A 26759-nucleotide genomic window follows, 5' to 3' on the forward strand; every position below is an offset into this window, starting at 1 on the left:
TTTGGCAGCCCATGAGCTCCACATTTGAAAAAGACAGATGCCCAAGCTCCAGCTCAGATGTCTCCAGCAAGGCCCAGCAAAGAGCCACCAGCCATTCTGATACCCAGCCAGGCCGACAAGGGCTGGGTTAAATCCTCGAGCTGTATCCATACCCCACTGCAACCCATTTGCCCCCACACAGTCCCAGGGCCAACACTGGTCTCCAGTGTGAACCAAGAACGGCTCTCCTCTCTTCAGTTGTCGGAGGCATTCCTGACTTTAAATTCCTCACCCAGCCTCCGCTTGCCCCTCAGCCAGGGTATACAAACAGGATGGTTTCCACAAGCCACATTTATTTAGGGGTGATTTGCCAAAGGAATCATTTGGGTTGGTTTTTATTTCTGCAATTCTTCCCAGGGACCCATCCATGAAGAACACCATCCAAGCTGAGGAGCTGATGGAATGCTTGAGGCTGCCGTGGCCGCTCGGCCAGGATCCCCAGGGCCAGCGTCCCGCTCCCGAAGGACAGCATCCATGCTTCGCTCCGTCGGGGCCTGTCCCTCCCAACTGTCCCGTCTTTCTGCCGGGCTCTGAACCCTTCTTCTTCAGCCCTTCGACCAAGGAGGCAGGAGAATAACTCGGGGGGGGGGGGTCCCGGAACAACCCATCCAGTAACTCAGGACACACAGAGGAGTCTCTGCCACGCTAAGCGCAAAAGGAACTCTCCTTTCTTCTCAAAGGTCTTGCTCTGGTTTTAGAATTCCCCCAGCTGACGTTTTTCAGGTGGGTTACTGGGTGCTGACCTCAGAGAAGGCCAAACTGGGTGCTGCAGGGGGGGTGGGGAAGAAAGAAAGCACAGGTGTAAGTATTTCCATCAGAATAGTGACCACGTACTGAGCTCTTTCCATCTCTCTGGCCCAATTCTGAATTTCACAAGCACTCATGCGTGACAGCCTCGCCACCCGGGAGGTGGATACTATGATTCCCATTTTAAGGATGAGGAAACCGAGTGGCAGAGAGGCTAAGTTACCTGCGTCTAAGTCATAGAGCCAGGCCTGTGGGCCCAGGTCTGCCCAACTTCAAAGCTTGTGATGTTAACCACTGTGCCGTCCGGCCCCGGAAAGGGGACACGGCGCGGTGCCCCCTCCTCTGAAGTAAATGTAATCAATTCAACAACAACAAAAAAACAAAATCCAAGGTTTGTTGTTATCCCTGCTCCCTAATCAAATAACACCTCTCTGCCCGAGGTCTCCAACAGGCGGCCCGTGGGCTGGGATTCGCCCAGAGGCTTCCCGAATTTGGCCCACGGCCTTTAAAACAACCCGACAGGTCTCTACAGGCCTTTGAGTCTTGTGACTTTGGCGTCTCATCACACTCGCCTCATTGGACCTGTTTCCAAATGACAGAAGTGCCGTTCTCCGCCGAGTTTCAATCCAAGCACCTCTGCTGAACATGGTGGGGGGGGGGCTCCCAGATTCTCTGCCACCAGTGTCATGCCAGCAGGGCCGCTCTCAGCCACCATGCAGCTGTCGCCAGCGGGTGTCCAGGAGGCCACACGAAGCCCGGCAGCGCCTGGAGCATCCCATGGTAATCCCGGGAGGACAGCGGGGGCAACACGACTGCACGCGACTTCAGAGTGGGGCTACTGTTTCACTGGGTGGAACCCGGCCAGGTCCCTGACCTCACGCTTCCTCAGCAGGATCTTTCTCCACTGCCATCATCTGGGAGTCATGTGTCCTCAGTGCTGGTGTGATGAGAACAAGCACAAGCCACCATCCCCCAAACGGAGGAGGCCAGCCTTCCTGAGCCCAGCAGAACACGGCTCCCTTCCGGCCTGGGTGCCTATTATTGGCCTACAAATAGAACCGTGCCCATTGCCAGCTCACTCCTTCTGTCCTTACTCCTACTCACTACACGCCGGTGCCTTTTCTAGGTGCTGTACTTCCCTGGGGAGTGGAGGAAGGAGAGAGCAGGAATCCGACTCCATATTTTTATACAGAATGCAGCCTTCCTGGCAATCACATTATGTCAAAACAGCATAAGCCATAGAATTTAAAAATGTAAGAATTGGAAGGGACTCTTGGATTGGAAGGAAAATTGTGACACAACGTTTGTCCAAGGATCTATGCTACCCTCTCTATTAGGTTGTGTTCAATCTCTAATGAGGCAGAGGCACTTTGCTTCTCCCTGACAAAGGTGCCTCTTTTCACCACTAAAATCAATTATCTTTAGCCCTAATGACCTTTAAATACTCAAGACTGGGGGTGCTCCTGGGTGGCTCAGTCGTTAAGCATCTGCCTTCAGCTCAGGTCATGGTCCCAGGGTCCTGGGATCGAGCCCCGCATCGGGCTCCCTGCTCGGCAGGGAGCCTGCTTCACCCTCTGCCTGCCGCTCCCCCCGCTTGTGTTCCCTCTCTAGCTGTGTCTCTCTCTGTCAAATAAATAAAAATCTTTAAAATAAATAAATAAATCCTCGAGACTGGGTATGATGGCAAGTTGGGTGTTACTTTTCTATCCAGCAGAGCGTCAGCTTCTCAGACTTCCCTACTACGTAGAAATAGCTCTGTCCTCAGCAGAGTGACACCCCCCCCCCCAAGGTGATCTAACTACATTGCCACATCTTTGCCAATTCCTTCCCCACCCTCCGGACACCTGGCCCAGCAGGGCCCAGAAGCGCTCTCACCATGGTCATGTAGGTGGCCTCTGCTTTTCCACTGGATTCTTCTTCCTCCTCCATCTGTTCCCGTGTGGCTATTGAAGAGTAAACATGTTTCTGGGTAGGTGGGGGGAAATAGTATAAACGTTACTAAAAATCAGCAAATGTTACGTGCCAAAGTAAAAAGCCACCTACTACTATTCACAGGGCATCGACACCAGAGGATTATTAAGAGCTAGAAAATGATCACTGATAATGATAATTCAGTCCCCAGTCTTCCCGAAAATTAAGAAAATTGGCTAGTCAGCAAAAAGCTCTATCTTAAGAACCAAATTCTTTGCTTCAAAAGACAGACCTCTTCGTTTGGATGGGCACTTAGGTAGCAGCAGGGAATCCTTACCTTGCCAGATTATTTGTACTTTGTGCTTAGTTCCTTCTAATTAGAGGCATGGCAGGATGGCATTGATCAGCACCTAACCGGGGTCAGCTCTTCAAGAGGGTTTATAGGGCAGGGACAGCCCTCGCTGGACTTCACATTTGTGAGGTCGGTGGTACTTTGTAATTCATGTTCCTGTCACTATTTGGGGAGGTGATGTCATCCAGTGACAAACTCTTGGCCTTCTGAAGGCCCCTGCACTATGTTGTGACAAAATCCTACTCTTGGGTCACAAACAGGGCAAAAGATGGGAAAGTAAATATTCCAAGAGGAGTTTTTAAAAGAAGGGAAGGAGGGAGTGAGGAAAGCAGGGAGGAAGAGAGGGAGGAAAGGGAGCTCAAGGAAATGAATTCATTTCTCAGACCCTAATTGCAATTATTTATAGCTCTGTTACAAACAGAAGAATGGAAGAAATAATATGGAAGAAATGGAAGAAAAAGTTCTTCTTGATCCTCTTTTTTTTTTTTTTAAGATTTTATTTATTTATTTGACAGAGAGAGACACAGCGAGAGAAGGAACACAAGCAGGGGGAGTGGGAGAGGGAGAAACAGGCTTCCCGCCAAGCAGGGAGCCCAAGGTGGGGCTCGATCCCAGGACCCTGGGACCATGACTCAAGCCGAAGGCAGACGTTTAACAACTGAGCCACCAGGTACCCCAATCCTCTTTCTTAAGGTCCCCGAATATTTAATCTGAACCATTAACTCCTTCACTTAACTCCTGATTATACCACAATTATCCCTTACCGTTCCACAGTGCCCAGAGATTATGAAGCCCTTGCAGATCATCAGGTTATTTGAACCTCAAAACAGGTCAACTTTGTTTGTCCTCATCCTCATTTTACTGGTGAGAAAAGTGTGGCTCTGGGAGGTGGCAGAGCTGGGCTTGAACAGGGATTTCTTTTTAAGATTTCATTTATTTATTTGTCAGAGAGAGAGCAAGAGAGTACAAGCAGGGGGAACAGCAGAGGGAGAGGGAGAAGCAGACTCCCCCACTGAGCAGGGAGCCAACGCAGGACTCGATCCCAAGACCCTGGGATCATGACCTGAGCCGCAGGCAGACGCTTAACCGACTAAGCCACCCAGGCATCCCATGAACGTGGATTTTCTGACTCTGAGTCCAGTGGTCTTTCCTGTGGCCCTACCAGGAGGCCCCATGGACCCACCCCACTCCCTCCTGGGGGACTCTCACTTTGGTGATGAAGATTTCCCGAGCCCCTGCTCTGCCCAGCACTGGCCGGCATGCTGAGCTATAACACCAAGTAAGGCCACGCAGAATGACAGTGACTCCACCTGGATGGAGCCGTAACCACCCTCATTGGGCACAGCAGTGAAATGGAGGTTTGAGTTCTTCTCTTACCTCTGGATCAGCCTTCTTTATGTTCTCCAGGCTTTTTACCAGCGTTGTGGAGGTTACTGAGCTGCAAGGCAGGAAAAGCAGGCGGAATTAGCCGGTGGGCACTATATATTCAAGGGGGCCTGCCTGAGACCCCACAGAGCCTTGTGAAGAGGGGGACCCCAGAAGAGGAACTCTTCTCCCTAGACTCCCCAGTTCACCATGAAATCTGAGAAGTGCATCTCTCTGGTGGAGAGCAGGGAGGCATTCTGGAGGGAGTCTGGGCTAGACAGCTTCGAGGTCTCTATTACCTAGCTAACATCTTTCTGTCCACACAGTTTTACGTGAATTAATAGCGAGCGCTGCCCTGGGGATTCGATGTTATCAGAACCTAGGACTGGGGAGATGTAGCTGAGCCAGCAGGGGGCAACAGAAGCTCAGCGACACCCAGTTCAAAGGCCCCCCCCCCCCCCCCGCCCTAGTGAGGCGGCCAAGGAGAATTAGCGCCACAACCCCACTCCCTCCCCATCCCCAGCCGCCAGCTCGCTGGCCCATTCCCAGCCCTTGGACTTTGATCTCTTGACCATCTGCCTTCTGCATCTGCTACTGAATATACTTCCCTTTTTTCTGTTTTGGCCTAAGGTAGAGCTAAAAAAAATAAATAAATATCAGGGTTGAAGCTAGAAAAGAAACTGTATTTTTTTTTTTTGTCTCAAAGTGGAGGGAATAGTTTTCTCATACTTTCTGATTATAAGGTTGTGTGTTCTAATTGTAAAAATAATTCAAATAGTAAAGAAACAGAGAGAGTTGGAGATTGAAGTCCTAGTAAACCTCCTGCCCTCATGGGACCCATCTTCTCTTTTCTCTCAAATAGCACTACTCAGACTTTGGAATTATTCTTTCTCAGTGCAGGAACGTGCGCTCACACAAAATATATTTATTGTATATGCTGCTACAGTGAGCATTATATAATTTTCTTTTTTATAAAACTGAGATCATACTACATATTACACATGGGACATTTTCCCATGCCATTACAATCAGGGTTGTGCAGTATGTCACCGAGTGGAATACTAATTCAGTGACTCATTCCTGACAGTCACTGTGGATGATTTCAGTGTTTAATTATCATCAGGGCTACAGCAACTGTGTTTACAAATCTCAGGATATCAGTCTGATTGTTTCTTTAGGGTAAGCTAGTAGACATGGAAGTACTGATTTCATTTTGAGGGAAACTGAGGCCCAGGGTGGGGCAGTGAGTTGATAATGGCTGTCTAACTCTGGGCTCAGGGCCATCTGCACGCCCAGAGCAAAGACCCTCAGAGAGGCCAGCCAAGTTCAAACCAAGTCAGAGAGGCCCTGGGAAACGAAGTGCAAACCCAGCAGGCAAAGCACTTTCTGTAGAGTCCATGTTTCATGGGAAAGGAGACTCAGAAGGCAGCACCCGGTAATGGGGGTCTTTGCCCAATGACAGCATTTCAGCAAGAGAGCCAGTTTGCCCCAGCAATGTATCTCATCATGGACAGTTGGGTAAATGGAGGGACATGGGCCTGCCAACGGCCAGTGAAACACTGTTGCTATGTCTGGGCATCTGGGCATTTTGGAGACACTGGGAGAAGGGGGGATGCATTCAAGACTTTAACAACACATTTCAACAATAACATAGGGCATCCATCCAAAAATACCCTCTCAGAATTAGAACATGTTCCTTTAGGGCACCTGGGTGGCTCAGTTGGTTAAGCAACTGCCTTCGGCTCAGGTCATGATCCCAGGGTCCTGGGATCGAGTCCCATATCGGGCTCCCGGCTCAGCGGGAAGCCTGCTTCTCCCTCTGACCCTCCCCCCTCTCATGCTGTTTCTCTCTCTCTCTCTCTTTCAAATAAATAAATAAATAAATAAATAAATAAAATCTTAAAAAAAAAAAAAAGTACCCCCTTCTGTGAGAATGGCATAGTTAGGACCCTATCACTCTTCCACTTCAGGTTCGAGACACCACCAGCCTCCCAACCCAGCCCTGTACCTCTTATTCCTGTGGGTCCTCTTCACGATCAATATCAGAACAGGAAGCAGCAGGATAGTGCCACAGACAATCCCCACGATGACCACCACCTGATTACCACCCAGGATCTCAGGTCTGAGGGCTACTGGGGTCACCAATGCTTGGGAAAGGAGAAAAACAATGAGAGGGTCTCAATAATCCAGAAAAGAGCGGTGAGTCCCACCAGTTCTATCCAAGTAGCCACAGCCAAGTCAGGAAGTTGGGGGAGAAGGCCAGACTCCACCCCATGCTGAAACACTGGGACTCCAGCTGTCCCCATTCGATGCAGAACCAGGTCTGGCCCCCTTGCTTATCCCTAACTACAGTGTAGATTAAGGTGGGTGGGAGAAGAGAATAGCACTTTACCTACAGCAGAGTTTCCTTTGACATTAACAATTCTATCTTAAAGTAAAATAACAGACGTTTTAGAGGCTGCAGATCCTTCTATAAGAAAGTGGTTGGTTTCAAAAGGATATACACTCAGCCCCATAGTCATGATACCAAGGAAGGCACTTCCGCCCAATGAAGAGGTACCCTTCATTCATTTCCTCAATTCACTCTAAATACGTACATAAACACTCCTGGGTGCCATTTACACTAGGCAAGGAAGCTTCAAAGACAAATAATGCATGGTCCCTGCCTTCAAGGAGAGGGACAAACATGTCGACGGAAAACCACAGACTGCTATGGGGGCCATGAGGGAAGTCCATATGGGAAGTCCAAAAGGGTACCCAATTCTATGCAGAACAGATGAGAAGCTCTCAACAACAGTTTTAAAGTTTAAAAGTCTTCAGGAAACATCAAGTTTGTTGGGCGGACGATATGGAAAAGGATGGGGGCGCATTACATACAAGGTCTGGAGGCCCAAGAGGATGGTAAGTTCAGAAATTAGAAATAGTTCCAGGGGTCTGGCTCAAGGCTGCATATTTGCGCATGGTGGGGAATTAGGCTGGACAGATAGCAGAGTCTCGGTCATGAAGGGCCTTGATTATCTCACCCAGGAGTCTGGCTTTCTTTCTGTAAATGATGGAGGAACCAACCACTGAAAGACTCTGAGCACCGGGAAAGAACGTTGAGATTTGTGATTTAGAGCAAATGGCACGGAGAGCTGCAGGGAGAATGCGAGCAGGGGCGGAGAATGAGAGCAGACACCGGCTAGAAGCTTACAGGCCAAGACAGAGAGGAAGATAGCTAGAGTGTGGTGTAGGACTGGAAAGAAGGCAGACTCAAAGTCAGTAGTAGAAATGACAGGACTGGTTGACCTGTGAGACTGGGGGGTCACGGGAAAGGAAAGAATGAGGTACAACTCCCAGGCACCCAGCGAGGTAGCTGTGTAGATGGTGAAGGTGTTGACTGAGGTGGAGATGAGCTGGGGAGAGGTGTGCAGGAGGAGGTCTGGGTATGTTGCATTTGAAGTATCTGTGGAATATTTGGCTAGAATTTGATGGATACATACATGGATTAGACAAAAGGAAGGAAAGGCGGGTGGGAGGGAGGGGAGAGAGGGAGGAAAGAAGGAAGGAAGAATGAATCCAACATAGAATATATTGTATAAATAAAGAATACAGTGTCCAATACTACTCGGGCAAAGAAGGCTGAGGGTGGGTAATTAGAGCCACATTGGTGACCTAAGCCAGAGCAGAGGCAGAAGCAGAAGCCGGGATGCAATGCACTAAGGCATTAATGGGAAGTGAGAGAGGAGGCACCACATTATGGCCTCTTAGCAAGCTACCTGGCTGGGTCAAGAAAGAAATAGATCATTGATTGTGGTGAAGGATGCACAACTCTGAATATACTAAAAATCACTGAGTTGTAGGCTTTAAATGGGTGAATGTATAGGATGTGAGTTATTTCTGTTTTAAGAAGAAGACACAGGATGAGAGCTAAAGTAGACAAGGACAGAAGGTGAGAGGAAGAGGTGAGCATATTTATTTGTTGTGGTTTTTGTTTTTTTTTTTTTTTTATTTGAGAGAGAGCACACACGTGAGCACAGGCAGGGGGATCGGCAGAGGCAGAGGGAGAAGCAGGCTTCCCGCGGAGCAAGGAGCCCGATGCGGGGCTCGATCCCAGGACCCTGGAACCATGACCTGAGCCGAAGGCAGATGCCCAACTGACTGAGCCACCCAGGTGCCCCTATTTTTGTTTGTTGTTGTTGTTGTTGTTGTTGTTGTTGTTGTTGTTTTGAGGTGAGCATATTTATAGGCTGGACAGCAGAAGCCAGTAGAAAGCGCAAGGTTCCTGAGACAGAGAAAATGAGCACTTAACTGAGCACAGAGGTTTGGATAAGCCCAGGGCGGAAGGGAGCCTGGCATGGTGGGACAGACAGAGAGGTGAGGATGCGGGCAGATGTAGTTAGGCCTGGGGGGGAGGGTAATAGGGGGGCTTGAAGGTTGAGTGAGCTCCCACTCATGGTATGTATTTTCTCTGTGAAGTGGGAATAAGACTTCTGAGAGTGAAGAAATCCATCTGTCCCTCTTCCCCCTCCAGCTGGGACCCTTTGCTATGTCTTACAAGAAGGCGTCTCCAGAGATTCAAGTCTCTGGTCAGAGGTAGTGAGGTGTGTTCCCTCCTCACCCGCATCCCTGCCCCCAACAAACCACAGCCAACCCCCAGCGCAGGGCTCTAGCAAAAGGCAAAGTCCATATGCCACATCCTGACTGTTAACTGTGTTACCATTTAACTTTAACCCCTCACTTATCAACCTCTCTCAGTCCACACAATAAAGAGTCTTTATTCTATACACCACTGGCTTTAATGTACAATGTTTACCAGGACAGAGAACCTTTCATCAGAGAACACCTCTATTTGGGGTTCTGGTCCCTTCCTGTTTTCTGTCTGCTCTGTGCTGTCTCTCACCAGCTCAGGGTCATTTTCCCTTCTGCTACAGAGCGTACAGCATCCGAGGAAAAAACACCTTGGACATCAGCTCCAATCCATCTCTGAGCTCCTGCATCTTTAGATCGGTATATTACACGGGCAGGGAGTGAGTTCTGGCGGAAGGCTGGAGTTCACCAAATATTAGCTCCCTCGTCTTTGAGATACCTGCAGGGCCAGAACTAGAGGGAGGCAAGCAAGGTGCCTAGGGCTCCAGATGGAAGGAGGCATCACTGTGAAGGTCACATAAGTCCAGGGTACAAGGACTTGTATCAGGGTATGCAAGTACAGCACCTCAGAGTCATGCCTCCTGCAATTCTGCACCCTAGATGCCTCTCTGGCCTCACCCTAGTCCTGCCATGCCTACTAGCTATGAGGCCCCTCATCCCTCCCCAACCAAATGTCACATACTTCGGGGCTCTTTCACGATCACGTGCAGCGCGGTGGTTTTCCTGAAGGTCAGGTTCCCCAGGTGGATACTACAGGTGTAGCTTCCTCTGTCAGACTCCTTCACTCCTTGCAGCAAGATAGACGCATCATTGTGGGAAGTGTCCCCCACCAGGGTTACACGGTTCTGGAAGCGGCCCCAGTTCTCGGAGTACCCCACAGGGACACTGAGTTTGGGGTAATAACGTAACACAACCTCCTCCTAGAAGGGAAAAGCAACATATGAGATTGCAAGGACCGAGGAAGACAGGGCATGGGGAAGGTTGAGTGGGGAGCCCTAGGGACTTATAGGGCCCTGTATGTGTGGGCAGTGAAGGTCTGATCAGACAGTATGAGGCATCGTGAGTCATGCACACACGTGTGCGCACAGCATGTGTAGCTGTGAAGGATGCACCAAACCACTGTCCCATTGGCAGAAAGGGATAAGGAAGGACAGGGGGCAAGGGGTGTTCCCTTTTGTACTTCTCCAGTAAAAGGAAGTAAAAGTACACCTTTACTTCTTAAGGCATTTCCAGTTGGATTTCCAATAGGCACTTGAAACATGTCTAAAACTCAACTCCAAATTATTCCCCCAAACCAGCTCCTTCCAGTCCATCTCTTTTTGGTAAACGGCAAAGCCTTATTCCAGATGCTCAGACTAAAAATCTTGGAGTCATCCTTAACTCCTCTCTTAAACTCACATTGAAAATCCCGCAGCAAATCCTGTCACCTCTACCTTCAAGACAAATCCAAAATCTAGCCATTTCTCAACTCTTCCATGGTTACCATTCTGGTCCAAGCCACCTCATCTCTCACCTGAATTCCTGCAAGGAGCTTCCTTACTTGTCTCCCTGCTTACTCCTAACTACAGTCTATTCTCAGCAGGTGAGCCCTTAGAAATAGAAGTTAAATCATGTTACTCCTCTACTCCAAACCCTCCGATGGCCCCCCATTTCTACTAAAAGTACAAGGCCCTCCATGATCTGCCCACTCCATCTTCCTTTCTGATTTCATCTTCTACTTTTTCTTCCCTCACCTACCTGGGTCACTTTACTCCATCCACACTGGGCTTTTTGCTCTCCTTGAGTACTGGCCTCAGGGCCTTTGCACTTGCTACTCTCTTTGCCTGGGATACGCTTCCCCCCAGAAATACACATGGTTCGCTCCCTCACTTCCAGCAGATCTCTGCTCAAATGTCATCTTTTCAGGGAGGTCTCTCTGACCATCCATGTAAAACAAGAAGCTCAAATGCCCGCTTTCTTGTTCTCCATAGCTCTTGCTATTACCTGACATACCACATATTTACTTCCTCCTTATTTAACTGTGTATTTCCCTTGATCTTGATCATAAGTCTCCCATCAAGGCAGGAGCTCTGAGTGTCTGCCACATCGGTGCTTAAAATAGTTGTTAAATGAGTAAGTGTTGGAATTTTTTATAAAGGGAAGTAAATATTACTATTTTTAAAAGCTTTTAAGAAAAGTAAATGGGTATACAGACACAAACATGAATGAGAAGACATTGTCCCTAATATCTTTTCTCTTGTGTTTTGAACTCACAGCTCAAAATTTCTTTTGCGACCTGTTTTCTGCTGTGACTCACTTGGTGGTTGATGTCTAAACACATGACGGGCTCCCAGAGGTGGACCTGGGACTACATGGAATTCCCCATCCCCCACCATGATGCCATCCTTTCACCCCCACTCAGCATACAGGAATCAAGTGACTTGTTTATAGGAGTGACTGGGAATATGTCTTAATAGAAAAGCTCCTTTGCACCTTAATTTTTATTAATAAGTGACCTGGGATATCCCCCACAACACACCTTGACCCGTATGTACATCACCATGCATGGAGGACATCTAACAGTCTAGTGAACTAACTTGCCACTTGCTGCTTCAGAGTTCCCATGAACCACTCCATACCCTGGCCTCCAGGACCTTCTAATCCCAACATCAGGAGCACCCATAAAGACAAAGAAAATTCCCTCCATCCCATAAGTGGGGCAGTGGGGCACAGAAGAAAACTTACCAAAATAACCCAAATAAAAATAAGAATGCAATCATTCTTATGCCTAGCCCAAAGCTTAGAGACAAGGCCACAGAAGTCATCCCCCTCCTTCTTCCATAGACTCTACAAAGAGGGGAAGGGAAAAGAGGAAGGAAACTAAAATGCAGTGGCCGAGACACATACAAATACTTTACACGGACGACCTAGTATATGTGTCTTGACAATCCTACAAGATGAACAGCAGCAGCAGGAATATCATCCTCTTCTTTGTCATCTTCACGAGAGTCATTCTTCCCACCACGGAGCTGAAGTTGCCCAGCCAAGTGGCTGAGCCGGAGTCCCGGTTCTGACAAGCTCCAAAGCCCAAGCCCCTTGCAATAGCACGGCATGGCACCTGGGGCCTAAATTCTCCCTCTCCCCACACTGTCCTGACACCACCGGCCAGGGGCTTCTACTACACACTGATGGTTCCTCCTCCTTACCTTGGCGTGCTCTCCTGATGAGAACATCCAGTCTACCTTGGTCATGCGTTTCTCTTCTGTGCTCTGGAAAACACACCCCAGCTGAGTCGAGTCACCTACATGGACCATGAGCTCTGGGGATAAAATGGTAACTCAAGTCAAACGCCAGGTATCATCTACAAAAGTCAAAGAACTTCCAGAAGAGATCATGTTTAGCCAAAGATCCTCAGCCATAAAATCAATGTCACCACCAAATATTGCGCACATTCACTCCACAGATGAGCCAGATGATCCTGTGTGGACAAAGTACCCAGCGGCCTCTTACTCCCAGGACACCCCATGAATAAGAGAGTACCCATGGCTGCCCGCACACATCAACTCTGATGGGTCTTCATACTACAATAAACACTCTGCGATTCCCTTTAGTTCCCTGCTCCTTCCCCTTTTCTAGAATTTCTCCTGAGTTCCAGCTCCAATTCAAGCTATACTAAAGAAAGTACAAAATCGGAGGGGGAGATGAACCATGAGAGACTATGGACTCTGAGAAACAAACTGAGGGTTCTAGAGGGGAGGGGGTGGGAGGATGGGTTAGCCTGGTGATGGGTATTGAGGAGGGCACGTTCTGCATGGAGCACTGGGTGTTATGCACAAACAATGAATCATGGAACACTACATCTAAAACTAATGATGTAATGTATGGGGATAACATAATACAATAAAAAAAAATAAAGTACAGAAAATCTTGAGGCCCCCTCTTTCTGTTCACCAACTTAGACACCCACATCTGCTGAACATAAACAGGAAGTAGAAAGTTATATAACTTTCATGCTTATGTATAACCCACTGGCTCTTCTAGCTGAAAAACGGATTCACAGGCGATTTTCTTCAATTTCTTTTATTCTTTTTACAAGTTGTCTTGGGACTTGCTTAGGACAGTTCTGGCTACAGTACAGGTCACAGGACTGCTTGCTAATTAGGCCAAGACAATAGACAGCTTTCCTCTTGGCTTTTTTTTCTGTTTCAATCCCTGCCCCCACTCCCCCCCGCAAGAAGATCCCTCTCCCCCTGCTTCAGGCTTCCCAACTCCTAGGCTCTTCCTTCTGCTTATTTGTATAAGCAGCTGACCCTGTCATATGCTTATTGCATAAGTCATTTTGAGGGGTTCCTGAAAAAAAAAATTAGCAAGATGTTTCTGATTTTTCAGTAATCTGCTACACAAATCAACCACAAAGTCAGTTAAGAAAAGAAAGGCAGGATGGTATTTAGGGAGACACAAGCCTAGGTCTTAACTGTTCAAAAGAACATTAGGCAAAGCTCATGAAGGAACAAACACAGTACATAACCTGACCTTTTCATCAGAATTGTTTCTCTGGGAGCACATGAACTTCCTGCCCAGCAGGAGAGATGCACAATAGGAGGAAAGCAAAAGAAAACAGGAACTTGAAACTCTATGGAGGGAATCATTTTGTAAGTAATAAAAATTCACTCCAAAGAATACCGGTAGGGAGGGAAAGTCCCTCTAAATCCAACAGTACATTAAGAACTGAACTATATTTTTAAAATGCAGTAATAGGGGCGCCTGGGCAGCTCAGTCTGTTAAGCGTCTGACTCTTGATCTCAGCTCAAGTCTTGATCTCAGGGTCATGAGTTCAAGCCCCACATTGGGCTCCACACTGGGCATGGAGCCTACTAAAAAAAAAAAAAAATACGATAAAATAAAATGCAGTAATAAACACCAAACCATTCTGCACCTTCCACTGTACCAGGCATGTGCCAGACACTTTGTATGTAGCATGTCAGCTAGTCATCACAATATTTTGAGATATGCACTGTTATTCTCCCATTTTCAGAGGAAGAAGGTGAGAGAGCCCAAAGGCATGTGGCCCGTAAAAGGCAGAGCCAGCACATAAACTCAGGCCTGAGGAAAGAAAATATCACTATAGTGTGCCACCTCCCATCAGTGGAAGGACAGCTGATTCTACAGCAAAGGGTAGAGGAAGCTACTGTTATTTTTATTTGCAAGAATACTGCCTATAGGGGCGCCTGGGTGACTCAGTCGGTTAAGCGTCTGCCTTCAGCTCAGGTCATGATCCCAGGGTCCTGGGATCGAGCTCCGCATCCAGCTCCCTGCTGAGTGGGGAGTCTGCTTCTCCTTCTCCCTCTGCCCCTCCCCCCACAACTCATGCTCTCTCTCTCTCTTTTTCTCAAATAAAATCTTTTAAAAAATTATCTAAAAAAATTTTTTTAAAGAGTATTGCCTATAGTATTTAAAATAAGAACTATGAGAAAAAGGAAGTGAAGGAGTAGAACAATTATAAACTGACGAGTAAACTTTGTAGAGAAAAGTGTAGATGGCTTCACATGGGGGAAGAAAACCTCCATCAGACAAGCTGAACAACTTTCCAGTGGCCACCAGGCACATTTTGAGGAGTTGGCTCTACCCCCTTCCTGGCTAGACGGGAAAAATACAGGTTGCTCCACTGGCTACCGAGGAAGGATGTGACTAACCCTAAAATTGCTCTAGCCTGTTTCCATGGATGCTCCTTTTGGTTCATGCCCTCTGTGTCTCTTCAAAGAGGGAAAAGACGCCCATTTTGTAGACCATGCTTGTATGGACAAGTGTCCGGGCAAGGCATCAGAAGACAAAGTGGAAAGGAGTAGCCCAAAGATAATCCTTGGGGAAACAGCCGATTCGTTTCCTCTTTCTGGAGAACTACAGCTTTGAAAATCAAAAGAAAAATGTCAATGGAAATTGGAGGGGGAGATGAACCCTGAGAGACTATGGACTCTGAGAAACAAACTGAGGGTTCTAGAGGGGAGGGGGGTGGGGGGATGGGTTAGCCTGGTGATGGGTATTAAAGAGGGCACGTTCTGCATGGAGCACTGGGTGTTATACGCAAACAATGAATCATGGAACACTACATCAAAAACTAATGAAGTACTGTATGGTGATTAACATAATAAAAAAAAAGAAAAGAAAAAACGTACTAAAAATGAGGAGAGAGCACCAGAGGCCACCTTCTACAATTCCTTCTACAATTCTGTTTTTTAGAAACTGGATTCAAGTGAGGGATGCTAATTCAAGAAATTTACTCATTTGGCAAATGTTTATTGACTGCTTACTCTGTGCCAGGCATAGTGTCCAGGGCTGGTCAGAGGACAAAGAATACAGACCCACACGACCAGGGAAGGCACAACTGGACAGGTGTTACAAGTGTCACCGAAGAGGCGTACCAGGTACTCCAAAGGAGCTCACTAACAGAGTGGACCCAAACAGCTGGGGGAGGGGAGAAGGTCCAGATTCTAGCTCCCTAACTAGACCGCAAACTTTCCTGGGGCCACAGACTATTCCCTCAATGCATACTTTTAAAGAATGTATCTTATTCTGCAGTTTCCAAACTTTTTTTAAGGCATCTTTACACAAATTCTTACCTGGCAGCCCAATGAATAAAACAGGAAAAAGAGAAAGGACTTTGGACCTGACCCAGTCCTCTATTAACCCTCTGCCCTGTTCCCACCCTTTGTTCAGTCTACCAGGTTTGCTGAACCTTCAGGCTTCTACAGGGCACAGTTTAAAACCACCAGTCTATGAAGCCACTCTCCGTTGACAAATGGGAAAACGAAGACCAGAGAAGTGAGGGAGATCTCATCTCTTTTCTATCCCCCAGAACATTTACCATAGGAATCTACGAGATATGGACATGGAATCAATGTGGATAACTGATGGGAAGTTCCAGGGTAGAGTAAAAGGAATAAGGACTTTGTTGTCAGAGATTCCAGGGTTCAAGTACCAGATATGCCATTTAATAAATATGTGTCCTTAGTCAAGTCGCATCTAAGCCTCTCTAAGCCTCAATGACTTCATCTGTAAAATGAAAAGATCAATACTTCCTACACAGCATTTTCATGAGAAGGGAACACATGTAAGGTAATAAAATAATCATTCTTGGGGCGCCTGGGTGGCTCAGTCCTTTAAGCGTCCGACTCTTGATTTCGGCTCAGATCGTGATCTCAGGGTCGTGAGATCAAGCCCCACATGGGGCTCCGAGCTCAGCGCAGGGTCTGCTTGTCCCTCTCCCTCTGTTCCTCCCCTCACCACCCCCTTAAATAAATGAATAAAATCTTTTAAAAACAATACAATAAAATAAAATAATCATTCTCATTATTTTTATGAAAGAGCACCAATTATTGTGGATTCACTCTCTGGTATGTACCCAGACCAAAGGCTGGCATTTGTTCAACAAAATCAGTTCCCTTCCTTCTTTGCATGCCAAATCTCTGGCCCCTTCACCCTTCTCTAAGTGAGCATTCACATACCTTTGGGTTCCTCCAGTAGTACATGCAGCACCACAGCTTTTTTGAACACTAGGCTCTCCCTTTCCAGCCGGATTTCGCAGGTATAGGTTCCCTGGTCAGCTTCTTCCACATTTTGGAGCAGGAGAGAACCATCATTGCGTAAGATGTCCCCCACCAAGCGTACACGATTCTTGAAGCGCCCCACAGGCACACTGAGGTTGGCATAATAGTACAGCACATAATCATCCTGGAGGGCAGCACAATTTGGGGAAAATCTAGAGTCACTGGCACCAGACCTAGGAGTCTGGATCCAAAAGACCCTGTTCTGTGGCAGTGGCAGCATCACCACCACCACCACCACCACCATCGCCACCACCACCACCATCGCCACCACCACCACCATCGCCACCACCACCATCATCACCGCCACCACCATCATCACCACCACCACCATCATCACCACCACCAGAACCATCACCACTGTCACCATCACCGCCGCCACCACCATCACCATCATCACCGCCACCACCATCATCACCACCACCAGAACCATCACCACCGCCACCACCATCACCATTGTCACCATCACCGCCACCACCACCACCGCCACCACCATCATCATCGCCACCACCATCATCACCGCCACCAGAACCATCACCACTGTCACCATCACCACCACCACCACCACCGCCACCGCCACCATCATCACCACCACCACCATCGCCGCCACCACCACCATCGCCGCCACCACCACCATCACCACCACCATCATCATCGCCACCACCACCACCATCATCATCATGATCAAAAAAGTACTTGGTACCCAGCGAATAATAATAATGTGCCAGGCAACGCTCTAACTCGGACATGGCCCAGTACCTTATTTTATACAAGGACAAACGGTGAAGCATATTCACTTCTTACAGTTTAAGGTAAAATGTAATGCCCACTCTGAAGACCACTCTGGGGATCTGAACTTTTGAAAACCTTGTCTCATGTTCACCCTGTTTTCCGCCTTGGCCCCCAGACTGGATGGCATTCAAAGACATGATGCAATCCCCCAGACTGGCAGTTGTGATGATCCTTGGCTGGCATGTTGGCTGTCACTCCTCCCCTTTCTGCCCTCCTCCAGGCAGCATATCATACAGCTTGTGAAGGAGTCATCATCAGGGAGTGGCTTCCAGGCTGGGACAGGGAGCCCTGGGAAATCCTTATTTCTACTTACACCATGGGCCTATCCCTCTTATAATAAAAAATACTAATAAAAATTTGAGTGAGAGTAGCATTATAGTAATAACATGCTATGAGCTACAGAAAGAACATTTCATCAGCAAACTTCAGGACCTTACTGTTAGTAACACATTACTTAGGATGTATTTCAGAAATGATCCTAAGATACAAATAACTCCACAGAACCTCTAATGAGGTTTATACACTATTTCCCACTCCAACGAGCTCCCATGAAAGACCATGCTGTATCAGTTGATCCTAACACTTGAACACTTGAAGCAGCCCCATGAAGGAGAAAGAGGTGAACTCTGGGGCACGGAATGCTCAAAGAATCTGGCCCTCTCCCCCACAAAAAAGATTCCTGTGACATCATTCTCATGCCTCTTCTGTCTAGACCAACGTTCTCACCTTCCTCAGCCCTCCCACCCACCTATACTACTCTACAAAGGGCAGACATCAAGAAAAGAAACAAAAAGAACTTTATGTGCATGTCGTCCATTACTTCTCAATGACCCAAAAGGTAAGCGTTACCATTATGATAATGACCTTCAATCTCCACAGATGAGGAAGCTGAAGTTCATCAAGGTTGAGTAACTTGCCCAGCTGATTACACAGCCAAAGGGCCAAGCTAGGAAGAGGCCCAGTTCTGACAAGCTTCACAGCCCAAACTCTTGCAACACCACCTCATGGCACCTGATGACCTGGTTCTCCCTCTCCCCTCACTGTCTTGACACCACTGGCCAGGGGCTTCTACAGTAATATTTCCTCCTTGTTACCTTGGCGTGTTCTCCTGATGAGAACATCCAGTCTACCTTGGTCACACGCTTCTCTTCTGTGCTCTGGAAAACACATCCCAGCAGGGCTGAATCACCCACACGGACTGTTAGCTCAAGGGAGGAAACAATCAAGTCATTCAGGCCCAAGGAATAATCTATAGAAGTCAAAGGCAAGAGGAGACATCATTTAGACAAATACCCTCAACAACAAAAATCAGTTAATCACTAAGTAATCTACATTAAGTAACTCTACATCTTCCCTCCCCAGATCACCTGACACAAAGTACTCAGAGGCCCGTCACTCAAGCCAGCATGGCTTTCCCAAGGGTAAGAAAGATACCCTCTAGTTACACACAGGCCTCCCAAGTCAGAGGGGTTCTGCAATCTTCATACTGCAAAAATGCATATCTGCTCCCGTTCTCCTAACTGCTCCCTTCCCCATTTCCCAGAATTCCTTTCTCTAAGCTCCTGTCTAAAGAAAGAAGAGAAACCCTGACATCCTCCTTTCAGGTCACAAATTTAGACATCCATGAACAGGAAATGAGATGTCTCTTGCTCCTAGTTTCCCATGGGTTCCCTATTCACAGGTATTTTTGCTTCCTTCCTCTTTTCCTGTTTTCTAGTTCCTTTACAAAAACTTATCTCTGACTTGGCTGGCTGATTCTGGCTGTCATGCAGGTCCTTGTAATTAGGCCAATACAGGGGCGGCTGGGTGGCTCAGTTGGTTAAGCGTCAGACTCTTGGTTTCAGCTCAGGTCATGATCTCAGTGTCCTGGGATCGAGCCCAGCATCAGGCTCTGTGCTCAAACCAGAGTCTGCTTGTCCTGCTGCCCCTCCCCCACCCCAATAAATACATACGATTTTAAAAAAAGAAAAAGAAAAACATTCTTTAAAAAAATGAGGCCAATACAGAGCACGGCTCTCCACTTGAATCTCCTTTGTGCTTGTCTTCTCCCCACCTTCCCATTCCAGTTTTGCCATCAGCCCTAGCTTTTCAGCCTGAGGGTGTTTTGCATGCATGACACCACTCCGCTATCTGTATATTGCTCAAGTCATTTCTCTTTTCACTAAAAGAGAAAACCCTTACATGGCTATTTCTGTTTTCACAAGATGTGCTCTATGCAAAGAGACAACAACATCAAGAAAGACACGTTTAGATGCTGGCCAGTTTATATGGAGGAAAAGCCAAGTGAATGCATGTGGGAATAAACAGAAAGTGTGCCAGTCTTTCCACGCAAGCTGAGAGAAGAGCATCAACTTCCTGCCCAACAGCAGGCACATGGTAGGGAAGACGGAAAAGAAAACATGAACTCCAAACCCTTTGGAGGGGCTTGTTTTGAAAGAAATCAAAATTAGCTCCAAAACCTATTTGGAATTTTCCTGTAAGGAAGAACTGAGCAGCTTGATGTGTGGTTAAAGGCGTAAGAAGCGCAAGTAATTGAGTCTGGGGAGCACTGTGTGTGGCAGGAGGGGTGGAGGGCAGGTAGAAAGCAAAAGTGGCCACGGGAGCGGGAGCGAAAAGAAACTCACATCGGTCGAGAAATGGCTGAAGAAAATGAGACTTTCCACAGAGGAGGACAAACCTCTCCACAAAGAAATACAAACCCCCTGATGCCAGCAAGCCACTAGCTCCAGGACTGGGTTGCTAACTCAGGCTGGGAGGGCTGCTTCCCGCACCTCTGAGCAAATGCCTAAAGCCCCCCCGCCCAGAGCATGACAGCCCTGCTTCTGTAAAAACAAATTCTCTTAAATACATCCTCTTTTCCGGGGGGTGGGGTGGGGGGTGTCTGTATGTCTGTCTGCCTGCCTGTGTGTGCACACTCTATGTTCCCTGGAATTAGAGCAAAGGCAGTTAGTTCTTTCTGTACTTGGCTGAGTCAGTATTTAGGTTACCATGTCCAGCTACAAAAAAAATAAAATAATAATAATAATAATGAAAAAGAGAAAAATAAGAGACGACGAGAGCAAAGCACCTCCTGAGTCATTTATTCCTCCCACAGAGCTAGATCTGTGGATAAAGAGAAAAGGCGGGGAGAGAGGATGAACAACTTAGAAAGAAGAGCTGAACCACAAGCAGCAGCCCTGAGCACAGAGGGTTCGAGAACGGGAGAGTCCGACCCCACCTGCGGGGGCAGCCCGAGGAGGTTTTTAGAAGGAAGTGGAGCTCACAGAGAACCCTGAAGGGTAAGGAAGGCTTAGGCAGGCTTGCTCGGGGAAGGTGAAGAGAAAAGAGCTCTTGGCAAAAGAAACTGCCCCAGATTGTGAAAGAGCTCAGCACATTTGTGGAACCACAAGAAGGCTGGAATGGCAAAAGCATGAACACGGGGCTGCAGGGATTCTGGGGCTCTCTGGTGATTTCATTTCCTGATCTGAGACTAGCTGTGGTTTTAAAGTCACAATTGAGAATTCAGGAATCCCAGAGAGACATGTTCTTTGTAGCACACAGGAAAGTCCCAGAACGCCCAGCTCAGGACCCGAAGGCCTTCAGTGTCTAATAGAAACACAGGAAGATTCAGCTTTCCAAGAAAGAGCTTGCTCCCTGGCTTCGAAAACAGCTGTTCCAACAAAACTCTGAAGTTCCAGGTTAGGGTTTCCCGTTTTCAACAAACCAAGGGGGAAACGAGAATATATAAAAGTGGCTTTTGACGATGCACGAGACTTACGAGAAATCAAGTCCCCTCCTTGATCCCTTGGTTTCTACTTACCCAGTAACACTGGCATCAGGATGAGTTTCAGTGGGCAAAACATGCTGCTCACCAATTTTTCAATCTTTAGATAAAAGAAAACAAAAATCAGAAAACAGCATCAAGAGAAGTTTGTTAATTTAGCAAACCCACAGTCAGTGTCTCCGTGGGCCAGCCGCTGTCTGAGGCTCTGGGATGCAGACCCGAACAAGAAGGGCAGAGTCCCCGCTCACGTGCAGTTTGTAAGCGGGGGGGAGATGGAGGGGGGAAGAAAAAAAGAGGCAAATGGATGAACAAGAAAGTAGGAGATGCTGGAATCTGCTATGATGAAACAAAACAGAGCGGTGTTTGGAGAGTCGCTTGGGGGCCACTTTAGACTGGCTGTTAGGGAAGATTAGATGAAAGTGGCTTTTCGAGAGGAAAAAAGCAACTAATTTCAGGATATTCTTGAGGTGACAACCCTAGCGATCCTACAACCTCACGGTTTCACGCAAACAGGAGATTACAGGAGACTCAGCATGAAAGTTTTGCCTATCTCTCCAACTAAATTAAAATTGCCACTTTTAAACAGATAATGTTCAGGACGTGTGGGAAAGGAGATACACAAATGAGAAAATTTTCAACCCAGTTAAGGTATTCACCAAGCTCTGTGGCAGAAAGAAGCTGCATGAAATGTCCATGGTGAGGTTTTGGTGGGGGGTTTGCCCCTTTTTCCCCACTTTTTTTTTTAAGAGAGGGACAGAGTGGGGAGGGGCAGAAGAAGAGGTAGAGAGAATCTTTTTTTTTTTTAAAGATTTTATTTATTTATTTGACAGAGAGAGACACAACGAGAGAGGGAACACAAGCAGGGGGAGTGGGAGAGGGAGAAGCAGGCTTCCTGCCGAGCAGGGAGCCCAATGCGGGGTTCGATCCCAGGACCCTGGGATCATGACCTGAGCTGAAGGCAGATGTTTAACGACTGAGCCACCCAGGTGCCCCAAGAAAGAGAATCTTAAGCAGGCTCCACACCCAGCACAGAGCCTGATGCAGGGCTCAACCCTAGGACCCTGAGATTATGACCTGAGCCAAAACCAAGAGTGAGACGCTTAACCGACTAAGCCACCCAGGCGCCCCTGCCCCACATTTTTCTTAATGAAACAGAAGAAGACCAACTCCAAGGAGTTGCAATCCAACCAGCCTTGGGTTCCTACCACCTACTGTGGCTGGTCTCAGCCATGATCCCTGCACCCCAAAAATCCTGCCACTGAAGGAACTCTACCTAGAACCTTCAAGGAGGAAAGGTCTCTTTTGTGTAATACCATCACAGTACCCTACCCAGCTCTGCTGGGAAGTCTAGCACATATGGTGGTCATTTTAACTTGTAAAAAATGATTACCTAAGAGAGTCCTTACCTGAGTTCTAACCAACAAAATCCTCCATCTGGAAAATCAGGGTCAAACTGTTCAAGGAAGTCCTACCCTAGGTCCCATTTATGCAGAGAAGTCAGTTGACCTTGTTCAACCTCGGTCCCCTTGCCTATAACATGGGGATAATAATGCAAGGATCAAATATGATAATGTAGATAACAGTGCTTTGAAAAGTTAGAAATCATTACCACATAAGATCCTATTTTTCATAACCTAAAATCAGATAGGAAATAGAATTTGTTGTGTTAGGAGAGATTTGGGTTCTGAACATCTACCTTTAGAAGAATGGCAAATGGTGAATCAGAATGAACTGGAAACTTTCAAGTTTCAATTTTCGAATCCCATCACAACGTAGATAATAATTAACACTGACTCAGATATACCAAAAGTCACATTAGGGGTGCCTGGGTGGCTCAGTCATTAAGTGTCTGCCTTCAGCTCAGGTCATGATCCCAGGATCCTGGGATCGAGCCCTGCATCGGGCTCCCTGCTCCGCGGGAGGCCTCTTTCTCCCTCTCCCACTCCCCCTGCTTGTGTTCCTGCTCTCGCTATCTCTCTCTGTCAAATAAATAAATAAAATCTTTAAAAAAAAAAAAGTCACATTAAGTTTCCCCAAACATAAGTACACCTGATGAAAAGGCAGATCTCTCTCAAGACAGCCACAGTCCTCTTCTGGCTCTGATGCCCATCCCACCCCACACGTACCTGGGTGAGCACTATAAAGGACTTCCTTTATAGTATGTCATGGTGTTAATGCATCATATCTGGACTTCTGAGACCCCTGCACATTCTGGATGCATTCGTCTTCAGGGAGTTGGTTGTGCTCCCTCCTCTGTCCAGCAAACCGTTCTTGTACATCCCCCCAGAGCAATGCACCATCTACTTGGAGGAGTAACAACTGATTTACGCGTCTACACCAAACCCCATTAAGTCTACAGTCTCAAGAAGGACCATATGTTCTTGTGTCCCAGGCCTGTGCCTGGCATATGCTGGGATATGCTGGGTAACTGCTGCTGGCTGCGGATGTGACCATCACATTGAAATCAACTTAGATCTCCTACAACCGGCCATTCTATTCTAAGACAACACCAGCGATCCCAAAGAGACTTTGAACCTGGTCACCAAACTCAAGTCACTCAGAGCCACACTCAACCATTTTCAAACAAATTTTTAAAAATGTGCAATCTAATGAATAGAAGATACCATTTTTGGTTCAAAGTACTCATATGCACCATTAGAACTCTGTAAACGAAGAGAGAAACAATGAATTCATGGAAAAAGCACTGAATTTCTAAAAAAAATTCTCCTCCTGGGTCAGACCTTCTATAACTAATTCTTTGCTCTCTGGGAAATTGCTCCATCTCCCTGGGCCTCATCCTTAACATGAAAGGACCGGACTTCTTCGGCCCCCCTAGTTAATATAGGAGCACGCTAGAAATCAGTCGTTGATATGCAATAAATCACAGAGGGCAATGTGCCAGAAACTGCCTGAGCACCTTACACATTGACCCACTTGATCTTCACGACAACCCTGTGGGCCCTCACAGATGGGGAAACTAAGGCACAGACTGGTGAAGTGACTCGCCTAATAATGCATAGCAAGTAGCAGGGCCAGGATTTAAACCCAGGCATTCCGAATCAGAACCTGTCCCCTCACGACGCAGTACTATTCCTCATGTTTGTGAAGCTATCCCATGTTTTAGAGCCCAGCTTCTCTGAACTTCATTTATCACAACAGGATGAATCTGCTCCTCTGACTGAATGCTCTTCCCACCGGCTTCACCCAATGAACTGTTCAGCTTTCAGATCGCAAGCTAATATGGTTTCCTTAGGGACCTCTCTCCTGAGCCACGCTCACCAGGTCAGATTCCTAGCCACAAGTTTTAACAGTACTATTTATCTTTCCTTCAGGGCACTTGTCACAATCTCTAATTATCTATTTATTTGTGTGCCTGTTTGATTAAAGTCTTGCTCTCCACCCTCACCTCCCAAGATGATAAGCTCTATGAAGCCAAGAGCTGAGCCTACGTGCCTCTGCATATCCAGGGCTAGCACAGAGGGAGGCCCAGGGGGGATCTGGGAACCATTCGTCAAAAGAGAGAGCAACACCTAACAGGGCCAAGGACACTTTAGTCAAGTTTTGATTACCTTTAGTTGGCAAATATTCAGAAATTCCTATTGTGTGTGTGTGTGTGTGTGTGTATGCCGAATATATATGTCCTGAACATATATATCTGAATAATGAAACTCGGAATTTTACATACACAAACACAGAATATCTATATAAACGAATCTCAGTCTTTAGAAATCCAACCAAAGCATCAGATGCTCCTTCAGCACCTTCATAATAAGACTCCATTTAAATTCTCAGCTTCTACACTGCTTCTTCTCCAGGTCCTGACATCTCCCCAGCAGATGTTCTTGAGATAATTCTGCACAGTAAGGCAGCTCATATGTTGGCCAAACATTTGCACCTGGGCTCATGGCGCTTTCACAATAGAACTCCTGGCAAATGTCTTCTATCACCCCCGGGAGTTGTAACTATAAGGATCCCCTTTCCCATCATTAACAGTGCAGAAGAACTGTTTCCCTTGGCACAATGATGACAGCAAAACATCTTCAAAAAAGAGACTCATGACAATGAGACTACCACACAGGATGTGAAAATGACCCCCGAATATTACGATATCACAAGACAAAATAGGGAGAGGTGCTGTCTGAGGGCAGGTGTTTGCCCCCCCCTCCCCCGCCAACCCAGAGGGACAACCAACCACTGAGCAAACAGACAACCACACAGGCTTCCCCTACAAAGCCCCCCCCCCCCCCCCCCCCCCCCCCCCATGCTAAGTCCCCTCAGTTTACTCTTGGCTGCACACCTCCAGGCTCTCATTGTTTTTAGGTACATGAATCCATGTAACCACCCTAAGGCATGAACTTCTGGTCCTTCCAAGACCACTTATCCTACATCGGGCAGGGAGGTTACATGGCTCCTTGTAAGAGAATCTCAATGGCATTGGTCAACCCTCTAACCTGAGGGGGACTTTAGAAGTCATTACTGCTGCTCCCTCCTCAGGGTTACACCTAAACCACCCTACAATAGGCCTTCATGAGATCCGAGCATGACGAATAAGGACACTGAGAGGTTTAAGTTCCTAACTTCTTAAGGTTAAATATTGACCTGTCTAGGGGCGTCTGGGTGGCACAGTCAGTTGAGCCTCCGACTCTTGGTTTCAGATCAGGTCATCATCTCAGGATCGTGAGATCAAGCCCCATGTCCAGCTCCACACTCAGCGCGGAGTCTGCTTGAGACTTTCTCTCCCTCTGCCCCCACCGCCCCCACCGCTAGGGCACACACCCTCTCTCCAATAAATAAATAAATCTTCAAAAAAAAAAATATATTGGCCTGTCTAGGATCGGGAGAAAGGAACCGGTCAGGGACAAGTGCTGCCGTGAGTTGAAGGACAACTAGTCAGGAGGACTAGTCAGTCACTGCTCTACCTAAAAACAGAGGCAACTTATAAGCTAAAGTCCACCACCATCATCATCTACTCTTTCATTAAGAGCAAACCTCTTCATCTAAAACTAATGTTGTAATGTATGGGGATTAACATAAGAATAAAAAAATAATAAATTAAAAAATAAATAAATAAATAAAAGAAATGAGTAAAATGAAAGACAAAAAAAAAAAAGAGCAAACCTCTTCCCCTTTATTCTCTGAGGATCTTAACAGAAGTGACTCTACACTACAGAAACGAAAACTGCACCCACCAGCCTACCTTACGGCAGTCCCTTCCCTCAGAGGTGGAGAGCCCTGCAAATGTGGCCGCCAAATTAAAACCTTCAGAACCAGCTTCTGAAAAGTTTGAATCACTTCTTAAGAAATGCAAAGCAACGGCTTACCCGTGATGAGACGCACCCAGGGGAAGCAGCGCACTAGTTCTGCTAGAGTGCAGTACCCAAGTCCGACTCCAAAGACTTCTGTGCACAGGTCAGGCTCAGAACAAACCAAATGCGTGCATTGAGGTGGCTACAGACATGCAAACAGGAACCTCTAAATCAAGGTTCTCGTTTCTGTCATCTGGGCCATGACCCAATTTTTATTTATACTTTTGTTCTAAAAAGAAGTAATAAATTCAACTTACTGAGGAGAGCCTCAGATT

At 47.1% G+C, this 26759-nt stretch overlaps 1 protein-coding gene across 6 annotated transcripts; it reads right to left on the bottom strand.

Moving 5' to 3' along the window:
* Positions 1 to 218: 218 nt before the first annotated feature.
* On the bottom strand, positions 219 to 26759 carry JAML (junction adhesion molecule like). 6 transcript variants are annotated; one of them, XM_035009043.1, is made up of 11 exons: positions 26500 to 26660; positions 22585 to 22708; positions 21215 to 21278; positions 18510 to 18664; positions 16525 to 16750; positions 12229 to 12341; positions 9726 to 9963; positions 6423 to 6561; positions 4427 to 4487; positions 2662 to 2751; positions 220 to 805 (listed from the first exon to the last, which is right to left on the bottom strand). In XM_035009043.1, exons 3-11 carry the CDS (start codon positions 21255 to 21257, stop codon positions 734 to 736), a joined length of 1137 nt encoding a protein of 378 aa, XP_034864934.1. In that variant the 5' UTR covers positions 21258 to 21278; positions 22585 to 22708; positions 26500 to 26660; the 3' UTR covers positions 220 to 733. The 6 variants fall into 6 exon arrangements, with proteins under 6 accessions (XP_034864936.1, XP_034864934.1, XP_034864932.1 ...); XM_035009041.1 differs by lacking the exons at positions 22585 to 22708; positions 26500 to 26660 and adding an exon at positions 26742 to 26759; XM_035009044.1 differs by lacking the exon at positions 22585 to 22708 and having other exon boundaries at positions 26376 to 26662.

Source organism: Mirounga leonina, unplaced genomic scaffold (assembly GCF_011800145.1).
Source record: "Mirounga leonina isolate KUSES-001 unplaced genomic scaffold, KU_Mleo_1.0 Mir_153, whole genome shotgun sequence".
NCBI classification, from domain to species: Eukaryota; Metazoa; Chordata; class Mammalia; order Carnivora; family Phocidae; genus Mirounga; species Mirounga leonina.